The sequence below is a fragment of the Populus nigra genome, chromosome 6 (genome assembly GCF_951802175.1).
Source record: "Populus nigra chromosome 6, ddPopNigr1.1, whole genome shotgun sequence".
NCBI classification, from domain to species: Eukaryota; Viridiplantae; Streptophyta; class Magnoliopsida; order Malpighiales; family Salicaceae; genus Populus; species Populus nigra.
The window spans coordinates 5,406,694-5,418,204 of record NC_084857.1 but is presented as its reverse complement, the minus strand read 5'-3'; the positions used below and the strand labels follow the sequence as shown (position 1 = coordinate 5,418,204).

The window sequence follows — 11,511 nt, the reverse complement described above, 5'->3', positions numbered from 1 at the left end:
GCTGCATTAGACCTCTCTCTCAACTTCACTTTTGCATCATAATTCTTCTTTCTAATTTTTTTAAAAGGGTTTAAGGCTCGACCTGTATAGTTTAGGAGCACGGGCCTGGTTACCACCAGGTCCATGTGTGCAGGCCTAGCACGCATTCGATTAACTTTCTTCTTTGTTTATTTTTAATTTTTTCAATATCAATTTTTTAAAATAATTAATGATTTTTCCCCAAATTTTCACAATAAAAATTAATTAATTTTATATACATAATTTTAAAATTTTTAATTATAATAACATCGAAACAGAGTTGATATAACACCAATTTATTTCTTTATAAAAAATATCAACATTGGTCATAAATTAACATTTAGAAGAAGAAAAGGGAGTTTAAATTAAGAGGATTTATATTTTTTTTTTGTATTTTTCATACAACCTCATAATAAAAAAAAATTTTCATAATTTAGAATATTTTATTTTTAAAAAATTAGTATAAAAAATCATTGTTGTAAAAAACAATGATTCTTCATGCAACCTTAGAAAGATAGTGATTAATAGCTCATTTTTTTATATATAATAATAATTGAGGCTTAGTGATTGATAATTGATTAGTCTAAGATACAAATTCAAGAATGCTTAATGAAAATAACACTTAATACAAAACCAATTGTTTTCCTTAAAAAACAATATCAGTACTAATTATGGAAAGATTGCCTGATTTGCCAAACTGTTATGAATTTCTGTTATTGATGGTCTGTAACTGCTACAACCTAAATGAGTCCCAAAAATGGATTTATTCAACAACCTACACAGCAATCGTCCACATGTCAGAGTTCAAAGACATCACACCACAAGTACTCTCTCTCTCCCTACAAATACACATAGCAAATATAAATATGAATAATTTAAATTATCAGGTTAAATTTTAAATTTATTTTTTAATAGTTATGAGTTTGAATCTTTTCAAGATTACTGAAAATTTATATAATTATTAATTTTAAAATTTATAAAATTAATCAAGTGCGTACAAGCCGATAAATTATAGAAAAATATCAGTATTAATTATAAAAAGATTGTGAATTAGTTAAGTTTCATGTGCGCTAAAATGTCATTCGCAGGTACAGGAACGGATAATGAAGGGTGTAGGTGGTTTTTTTCCTTGTGAGAATGAGATTCCGGACAACTTCATTCAGAATGAGGGTCCTTCAGCACATTTTGATGCATCTCGATTTGATGGTGATGATTTATTGGGCGTTCTGCTTACTCGTCCTTACATGATGATTATGTTGAAGATTTTAGTGTCAGATTCGTCGATTATTTGAGAGGTATTAGGAGGGATAATTCTAGCTATTCCAGTGATGCAGGGAGATAACATTTGGAAGGGATCACTGTTCAACGAGTACATCAACCTGGGCAGTGAGGATAAGGTGAAGAATGAAATAGACTTTCATGATCATGTCACTGTGAGCAAGACGGGGGTCTCTCTAGCATTCGCAAAAGATATGTATGCCAATGACTACACAGTCGATGAAGAGTCAACAGAAGAAGAGACAGGGCTTGAGTAGAAGAGAGGCCTTGTTATAAAGAAATGAACCCTGATGATGGGGCATAGCTGGATAGAGATAATTGGAATTTGAAGCATAATATGCAAGTTCAAATATAAATAATCATCTTTAATCACATGCAGTTTGCTTAGACAGTTACTATGGGTAAATGATGTTGGAGGGGGGCTCGAGCTTTGACTCCTAATGCCCTGTTATTGTAATTGTAAGATGGAGAGGAACATAATATAAGATTGTTCCATTACTCAATCCAGTGTATCGGAAACCAGAAAAAGGACAGGAGCTACAGCTAGCCTTTCTTCTCCCTAATGCTTGGATCTGCCCTCGTATTTTCTAATGTAAATGAGTTATGAAAATAAACTTTTCACTCATTTCACTGCTCTTCTATAACAGCAGTAATATCCATCACTCAGCACAATTTGAACGATGGCGTCACTTCACTGGTCAGCTTACAGGATGGTGCAATTTCCAGGATCCCTATGAAGGCAAAGATGAACTCAATCAGTTGCATAGAAAAAAAGAGATTTCTCCGCTTGAATATGCGCAAATGAGCAGGAAGTACCTCTTCATGTCTTCATAATTGCTCAAAGCTTGCTCGAATTTAAGCCAAAGGGGACCGGTCTCTTGATGGTTCACGTTCTTTGGCCCAGAAAGATAAGCTGGAACGACAAACTGTGGAGTTCTTTCCCTGTTTAACAAGTTACAACTATTAATGGATGGGACACAATCTATCACGAAGTATTAGTCAATACGAGACCAACTACAATTCAGATTTCATGGTTATCGAACTCACCTCCCTTCATATTCCGATAACCAGGCCAAATAGGCTGCACCAAAGTACATAGACACAAATGGCTTGGTCAGATCACCAGCGGAATCTAATCTATAAGCCCTGTAACCCAATTCCCTGAGTGCAAAGAGAAATAACAAGCACATTTTAGCGATGGTCTTAAGAAACAATAGAAAACCAGACACCAATGAAAAGGTCTATCTCAAAAATACATTGTATATATTGGCGCTGGGAGCCTTAAATAGTTTTACACTCAAAATCCTTACGTATTTTGTTAAAACTCGATCACAATAGGGTATTGTTTGAATAAAAAGATTCCACTTTCATAAGAATCAAATTGCTTAGGAAAAATGAGAGCAGGCTCCATGGAACAGCCTCGGCAATCAATCAAAATGCAGCATCCAAACTTGTTTAATTTGTTTTTATCAAAAAGTCAAATGCATGTGTAAAGTTTTATAAAAAAAGGGTATATGTTACTCTATACAACCTAGAATTTCAAAAATTCATTCCAGTATTTGCGTACATGTAAAGCCAGAAAGCTGTAGAGTAGTCGATTCCCATTAATCCGATTCGCGGTCCAACCCCATTCACAAAACGCATGCTCACCATCTCAGCAAGAGCACAAATGACTGACTGTGCAGAAAATAGGTATCAAGGAAGAAGAAAACAAGACAAAAATATTGAGCTGGGGACAAGTTCACGAAAAATGGAAATTTAGGCAAGGATAGAATTTTCAAGAACTGAAACAAACCATAATAGAAAGAGAATATTTAATAACCTTGTAAACCACTCAAATCTCAGGAGAATTTTCAAATCTGGTTAGGAAAGCAAGATTTTCTACCTTAGCAGATCAGTTTTATCTAATACTATATCCCCAAGGAATAAAATCTCAGGTAAAACCACTGCTGTTACGTCAAACCTAGGCAAAAATCACATATTGAGCACAAGCTTGTAACATTATCCATTGTTTCCAAGAAACTGAGAGCAAAAGACAAGATAGACGTGTGATTTAAGATCATATATCCACTCCCACCATCTTATTGGTCAGAAAAAAAAATAGTTTACTCCATTTCTCTTCTTTAAAGACCCTTATAGAGCAATACTGGACAAAGTATTTGCTGTTAATCTGAATATGAGTTCAGACATTTTTAGTGGAGCTTATATGCTATAAAGTAGCACATAACATAAGAGTCAACCTAGTCGTAAGATGCCAGTTCTCCAATGGATATCAGCCTTGCCATCTATCTGAACTAGATTTTCTTAATTATTTTGCGACTTTGGATGCGTCCAATCTACATGACACAAATGCCTCAGCAGGAGGGACAGATTGCATGTACCGTCATTTAGGTTTTGCTAGAGCCTCCAACAGAAAAGGAGTCATTTCCTAACACAAACTCGTATCACAATAACTAGCAAATGAATGTGGGATCATCCTCTCTGCCAGGTGGCAAAAGTGAATAACTGCTGGTAAATACCTCTAAGAATTGGAAATAAAAGAGAAGAACAGAAACACAGAAAAGAAAAGGAATATGAATTGGCCACATAGTAGCATCTTTTTACAGAAAAAAGGAACTTTTACTAGCTAGGATATATACTCACAGGTTTAACTCCCCTTGTACTGAAGTGTTTTGAAAGAATTATGTCTGCAACTGCCTGCGTGAAGTCAGTATTGGTGATTTGACATATTATTAATGGCGTATTTCGTGTTTATAAAAGATTATTTTAAATTAACATGTGAGAGAAGCTTTCATCAATGATATGATATGATATGATACTTTTAATATCACAACCATACAGATGATATATAACATGAAAGCTCCGTGCTCTATCAGGCTATCTGTAAATTTTTTGTTTTAGACTCCTGCTGTGCCATAGGCTAATATGCTAAAGTGATTAGCATTCCATACGAGAATAATGGAAGTTACTTGAAGGTAAGATTATTATCGTATGCCAATAATTTAGAGGAATTTTCACGTCTTCATTCATACCTTCATTTCTACCCGAGATAGATATGGTTTCATGTCCCTGTCATGTGAAAAGCGCACCTTTCCTCTTTTTTCTCCAGATTTCGTCCACTCTTTTGCAACTTCAGAACAACTCCACATCTCTTGCATTTCTTCTGGGGAAGCTTTAGAGTCCCAATATATATAATCAACACCTGTTTTCTCCAAGCAGCAACAGGTAAATTAACAACTGAATAAAACCAAAATATCTTTTAAGAAATAACTTGGAAAAGAGGAGAGCTTGGCCCCACTCAGGGTAGTCGATTAAGTGTCTATATAATTAAGAGAATAAGTTTATAGCATATTGGCGTGATCTCTACTCAAGATGTATCTTTCCATGTGACTTCATAACAACAAAGATACCATCTTATGTTCAATTACACCACCATATCAACTAAAACAATATTGACCAAGTCAACTGCAATAGTAATTGTTCTGAGCTTGTCAATTTCATATGCTCCACTAGAGAAAAACGTTCTTGTTATTGAGTAATGATATGCTCTAAAAAATATCACAAAATTCTGAGGTAAATCAAGTTCAAAAGAGAAAAGTGACACCCATGCATATGAAGACTGGAAAATATCACAAGACCTTTAATACATTCGGTAAGTGAATGTTTACACTTATTTTCTTTTCCCGAGTAATTGTATATTCTGTAAGCAAAAATTTATACAAAAAATACTTTCACTGAGGCATAATCACCCCTGAAGGTTCTGAATGGGCAGTTTCTTGAGTAGCCTAAAGAATAATATAAGGATCACAAGGCTACTCAATTGCATGCTTATGTAGTAAAAATTGTTAGGATTTTGAATACCCCTAGTACAATCACCTAAAAAGTTTAGCTTGAGTTGCATTTGACCTTGATCTGTTATTCAAACAAGATTCTGGCACATTGGCAGTAGATTCATAATCATTCAATTAGATGAGAACTGAGAAGTTGTTGAGCCTAATCCAAGCCTTATGAAGACACTGAATGCAATTGCAAGTAATCTTAAGTGGTGAAAGTACAACCTGTTTTTTCTGAAGAAGGTGCATTTGTATTTTGTGTAGCAGGTGCAGCTTGAGCAGTTGAAGAATGAGCATTGTTTAGTGAAGGACCTTCATCGACAAATCTTCTGCATAATGACAATACAGTTCACACAATATCAAATATAATCTATCTATTCTTTTAAAATGTTACACTGGATCCGGCTTTTTAAAATTAGTAACAGTCATGGTATTGCAACCTTTTTCACAATTCAGGGTTGATTCAGTGATTTGTAACCACAAGCCTCGGGAGCAGCAAACTAGGATCTACAAGGAATGACTATAAATAGTGTTGGGCTACAAGTTACAAACAGAAAATGCAGGTACTGCTGTTCCTGAGTGTAGGTGGCAGGGGACTCATGTCATATTAAATAGACTACGGTGGTGATAGTAGTCAAATAACAAAGGCCAAAGTGGCCACATGCATTTGTGTGAAAGTGTTACATAGAACTGCCAAGGCACGGACCGTGGAACAACCTTTTGAGCACAAAACCTGTAAGGTTATTTCAAATCATGCATCTAGGCCAAACATCAAATTTATCTTGCTAATGCAATTGTAAAATTTATCTTGTTACTGTTATATTTAGTAAACGAGAAGTATGAGTTACAATAAAAAATGTAAAACAGAGGAAGCTAAAGTTTTTTCATAATCCCACAACTACTTTAGAAATTGCACTATTTGCAGAACCATACAATACAGTTGCACAGTTCCCGATATGTTTCAAAGATCTTCACAATTTAGATAAATAGAATTGACAAAACAAACATCGAAAATTGTGGGGAAAACACAAATTTGCCAAATATCAAAAAAGAAAAGGAGATATTCAGACAACTCCAAGCAAGGACTTTGTAGCAAGTTCAGTAAAAACAAAGAGTTCTCAAGCAGATGAGTGTGTTGGGATTTCCAATTCACCTTTTGAAATTGTTTAGAAAACAATTTTGGAACTACTAGGATTCCAAAGTCAAGTGAGAAGAAATAAAAGATAATAAATAAAGGGATGGAGAAGAAAAAGAGAAATGCAGGGCTTGTATCATCAAGCAGTACGCAAAAAAAATCACCTGGATGGGAGACTTTCTTTGACTGAAAGGTACCGTTTCCAATATTGCAAAGTTGATTTGTGAGTTGCTTTTTTAGTACCACCATTATATGCCCTAACTACGAACTCTTCACTTCTTTCTCTGCAAAAGACCTTAAAAGTTAAATTCCTAAATTAATAAAACTCAAAATAGAAGCTTTGTCAATCACAATACAACGTTTGCTTCAATACAAATAAATATGGATAGAGCCAAAAACAGCAGGAATAATCAATTGAGCCAATGGTGTCTCTGGTCGATAACTTACTCTTCTTCGAATTTCGATAACCATTTAATATAAGCAGCACCAAAATAGACGCTAACAAAAGGTCGATATAGAATATCTGGATTCCCTTCTACTTCATATGCCTGATAACCCAATTCCCTGCAGCACGATGCAGTTATAACTTCAGCAAGCCAAAATAAAACCAGCAGAAAAGGAGATGGTTAATAAGGAGCTCGAAAAAATCAGAACATGTATTTGGTACCTGACCAGCCACTCTGCTGTTTTTGGTAAAATCTGCATGATCCCCAGGGCTGTCTCCTTAGTTTTCTTATCATACCACCGTGTAGAGAGGGGCTGTCTATCACTTGCAAGTTCAGCTACAGCACATATCATATCCTGCAGACACGAGGAATGGATGCAAAATAGAACCGAGCAGTTAGCTTCTTAAATCTTAATTACTCATTAACGCTGCTAAAGTGTAGTTACGAGGTCACACAATTCTTCCCGGAACCAAAAGTTTGTTCAAGAACAATTCAGAAAGCAGTAGGCGGATAACTAAGGTGTTGGTTTCTGCGTTTCTATCCCAGGAAAAGCGACAAGAAGAAACAAAAGGTTAACTGAATTTGCAGCAATTGAAACAGAAAATATTATTCACTCAACATTTGGTCCATTGACAACATATTTTAAGGATGATTGGAATAGAACAGAAAATAGATATCAATGATGGCTTTTTCAATTGAACCAACCAATCTTAACACCCAGGTTGATATATGACCAAGTCATGTCCATGTGTCAGTAGCTTTGTGTAGAAGCTATTTGCTTTCTTTACTATGCTACAAGCTATAAAAGTGATGCAGGCATGGCGTAAAAAGAGTGTGAAGGTCAGGACACTTCTCTTCGGTTACTATTTACAAGAAGTTGAGTTTTGAGGTAAGTCCATTTGCATAATGTAATTCAGGATAGCTGGCTTCTCTGTGTCTCAGACCAACGAGCTGGGTCCCAATTTGATGCTTTTCGTGAAGACTTTTGCCAATTAGCGGATTTATAAGTTGTTTCGGTCAGTATATCGGTAACCATTACCCGCCTTTAGCCTCTTTCTGAGCAATAAGAGTTAAAAGAAGTAGTTGATGAGGGCATACCTGCTGTATCTGTGAATCAAAATGTCTTCGGACAATGATATCAGCTACAGCCTGAAGGAATACAAAATAATGCAAGGTACGATTAGATAACAAGATCAAGAGCATATGGCTTGCATCTAAGAACCCATCAAATCCAAACTTGTATGCTTCAAATTTTTGAGAAGTAAAAGGCAAGAAAGGCAACAGGTAAAATTAGCAGCACAAACGAATAGGCAACTATGTTTCAAGCTCCCCAAGATTTAAAAAGATGAAAGGAAATTATCATTATGGTACTGCTTGAATTGATTACTTCATTATCAAGTGGATTGCATAATTTTATACGTGTCAATTTGATGAATACAATACAAAGCATCTACAGTTGTCTTTGAAGTAGATGAAGGATTGTTTTACCTTCATCTCAGTCTGCGTCAAATAAGGCTCTCCATCGGGATCCCGTGAAAGGTGAACTTTATTTCCTTTAGTCTCTCCAGCATCTAACCATTCAGTGCTAACTTCAGGTTCCTGCCACATTGCTTCCATGTCCTGGACATCAACGCAGTCATTCCAATAATCAAAGCTGGTGGCCATCCTGGAGCCTTTGTGCTAAGATGGCATCTATCAACAAAGAGAATTTCAAGGTGCAATTATTACATCAAAAGAAACTATATATGTTGACGAATTTGAAAAATTCTCTATGTAAAAGGCAATAGCTGCTGTGCGGAAGCTGGAGCTTCCGAAGAGGAAGGAACACATGTAAATAACAAGAAAAGGTTTGTAATTCTGCTGTTGTTAGATTATTTCTGGCAGACTTGATTTTCACGCTTGCAGGACATACAAGTATAACATCGTAGCATGACCTCAAAACAAAGCTCCACTTAACAGAACAAGATCTAAGAAGCAGGTTACAACTTAATTTTTAAGGTATCTAGAAATGCCATAAACATTAGAAACACCTCACCCCAGAAATGGAGAAACGAAAATTGATTGGAGAACTTGACATGCGATAAGGCTTGTAGAATTCCGATACCAGTAGCATAAAAATAACTAATACGCATCAGTGAAGGCAATATCAATACCATGTGAGTCTAGCATTCAGTTCATCAATCTATTCTTTTTGAATGTAACCAAACGTTTATCTGGCATTTGAAAGCTAATTCAACAAAGAAAAATAGATGAAGTTCCAGTACAGTGAAATGTTTGAACAGAAAATGCTGGGGGAAGAAATAGCCATCCAGTGCCCCAACATTATGATATGCATGCTTGACAGCAAGTAGTAGTCATATGTGTATTTAGCATTCTTTTCACATTTTAAATAGGCAAGAAATTTGGACAGGCCAGGGAAAATTTTTTAAGAAAAAAAAAGTCTACTTGGGCAATTCCCAAACCAAATTGGCAAAAAAATAATGTTTTTTCACTAGATATATCAACTATTCAAAGACCTAACGACCACAGATGTCGCCAAACGAAATCTCAAATAGAATATTTAAGGCCTAATGGCTCACGAGGAGAAGAAACAACGAATCCTCATCTTTGAAATCAAACATAAACTAACAACCAAGACAATGTTGCATTGCATGTACGTGATGAAAAGAATTGAGGTGCATTAAGTGGAAGTGCATTTCCATTTATTTGGGATTGTTCCATTTCCCTTTCTTTTCTTTTTTTCCTAATGTCATTCAAAACAAAACGGTCCCCTTACATTTCCTGCAACTATCTAACAATTCGTTGCAATTAGCCAGTAAAGTTATAGCCATTTACATTTATAATAGATTAAAACAGCACCCCAATGCAAATTATGTATTCTTAAATTCCATATAACAACTTTCAAAATTCCACATAATATGAATAAAAAAAATTAGCAAAATCTCGGATCCCAGATATATATAATGACAGGCGAAGAGAGAAGGGAAAAAAAATTCAAGATTACGAAATGAGAATGACAGAAAGACAAGAACCCAGATAATGAAACACGCCCTTGTATCCATCATTCACGATGAGATCACAATGGAGGGAGAGAGACAAATATTAATTATACGTACAAGCTGGCTCAAAGTCAGAGGCCCCCTTTCTCTTGTGTTCGGGAAAAACAAAGAGAATGGAAAGGAAATCTACCTGGAGATGTTAATTTCTTTTCCCTTTGTTTTTGTTTTGGAACGGAAAGTAAAAGGGAACGGCGAAAAAACAGAAAAGAAGAGAGAAGATCAAAAGAGGGTATGTAAAGACTGTGGGTGGACCATTGTTGACGGGAATTTATCCATCCCTGGATATATATAGCCTTCTCTGTCACCCTCTCGTTTTTGTGTCTCTGTGTGTGTTGGACGTTTTTTTTTTTTTTTTTTCCTCTTGGGTGGCCAGATAATTGGTGTTGTGTTTCGTTGCTTGCAGAGGAGGTGATTCTTGAGAGAAGGACACTTGGCAATAGCCACCTTGTTTTCTCTCTCTCTGCGTGTGATTGACACTTGGCATTTAATTGTGTGGGGTTCACATAAATTATCCATAGTACTCCTTATTGTTGAAAAAACAATTATTGCTTGCGTGATATTAATTTCTTTTGCAGTTTTAAAGAGTATCTCCGACGTGGTATGTTTATTATAATTTATTAATTTCAATAATTAAATTCAAGAAAACATGCGTTATTTTGCAAAAAAAAAAAATATGGCCATTATGCGCTGGTTCATGTAAAATGAAACCTGGTAGGAGTCATGAACGAATAAACATGTGTAAAGTTTCTTTGATTTGAAGGAGAATTAAGAGAAGAAAAATGAAAAAGCGTTACCATTCTTTACAGTCTATCAAGTGAAAATACTCTTTTTCTTATGAATATAAATATTTTATAATCACAACATAGATTATTGTTGTTGTTGTTACATTAATTATTAACATCAAAAGGGTATAGTAAAATCACTTTAGCTATACTCATAAATTATTATTTATTGAAATATTTTTTTTTCATTTTCATACCAATCTTTTCTTTTTAATTTTATTTTTTAATATTAAATTGTTAATAAGGGTGTTTTGATTTTTTTATTTTTTTATTATATTACATAAATGTCTCTTGGATTTATTTTTTTCAGTTTTATTTTTCAGCATTAAATTTATTAAAAGTGAGGCTTTGTATTGTTTTTATTACTTTTTATAATTTATCTCGATCTTATAACATAAATCATGGGTTTAACATGTTAACTTAAGTTAATTTAGTTTTTTTATAAGTTTTTTAAAATTTCACCATCTATCACTAAGTTGGTTGAAAATTAAGCTCTGTTAAGATAAATTTTTCTATAAGATTGTTCTAGTATCATAATTTTGATAGGTTGACACTTTTTGGTTATTTTTTTAATGTAATATTTTTTTTTAATTAGTCTCTTTTTTTACCAGCTTTCTATAAAGTTACTCTAATATCTCATGACTTAAATAATAGGTCTAGCAGGTTAACCAGTCTAGCTCAATTTATTTTTTAATTGATTTTTTTTATTTCACCCCCCCCACAACACGATCTTCTTCTTCTTCTTTTTCATTCGGTTTTTATTTTTAATTTTATTATTCAGTATTAGATTATCTTGGAATTGAGTTTTGTAATTTTTTTCAATTTGTTTTTTATGAAATTATCCGGATTTCATTGATTTAACTTATTTTTTTTAATTTCAAACTTCAACATTGAATTTATTGAAAATAAATTTTTTTATTTTTTTATAAAGTTAACTCAGTTTTATAACTTGAATAGTTG

The 11,511-nt window shown here is 34.2% G+C and overlaps 1 protein-coding gene across 2 annotated transcripts; it reads right to left on the bottom strand.

Moving 5' to 3' along the window:
• Positions 1-1,614: 1,614 nt before the first annotated feature.
• Positions 1,615-10,130, bottom strand: LOC133696934 (uncharacterized). Of its 2 annotated transcripts, none has more exons than XM_062119233.1 (13): positions 9,827-10,130; positions 8,199-8,402; positions 7,809-7,859; positions 6,932-7,065; positions 6,712-6,828; positions 6,429-6,548; positions 5,355-5,458; positions 4,329-4,498; positions 3,940-3,993; positions 2,864-2,973; positions 2,344-2,457; positions 2,113-2,238; positions 1,615-2,027 (listed from the first exon to the last, which is right to left on the bottom strand). In XM_062119233.1, exons 2-13 carry the CDS (start codon positions 8,373-8,375, stop codon positions 2,000-2,002), a joined length of 1,305 nt encoding a protein of 434 aa, XP_061975217.1. In that variant the 5' UTR covers positions 8,376-8,402; positions 9,827-10,130; the 3' UTR covers positions 1,615-1,999. The 2 variants fall into 2 exon arrangements, with proteins under 2 accessions (XP_061975217.1, XP_061975216.1); XM_062119232.1 differs by having other exon boundaries at positions 9,900-10,130.
• Between the last annotated feature and the right edge of the window lie 1,381 nt (positions 10,131-11,511).

Bases quoted from the DNA above. Each gene is read 5' to 3' on its own strand.
- LOC133696934 (XM_062119233.1), bottom strand. From the start codon at position 8,375: ATGGCCACCAGCTTTGATTATTGGAATGACTGCGTTGATGTCCAGGAC. The intron at 2,974-3,939 runs GTGAGTATATAT...TTTTCTGCACAG, and splicing joins GTACAAGGGGAGTTAAACCT to TCAGTCATTTGTGCTCTTGC. The intron at 2,239-2,343 runs GTGAGTTCGATA...CTTGTTAAACAG, and splicing joins TTATCGGAATATGAAGGGAG to GGAAAGAACTCCACAGTTTG.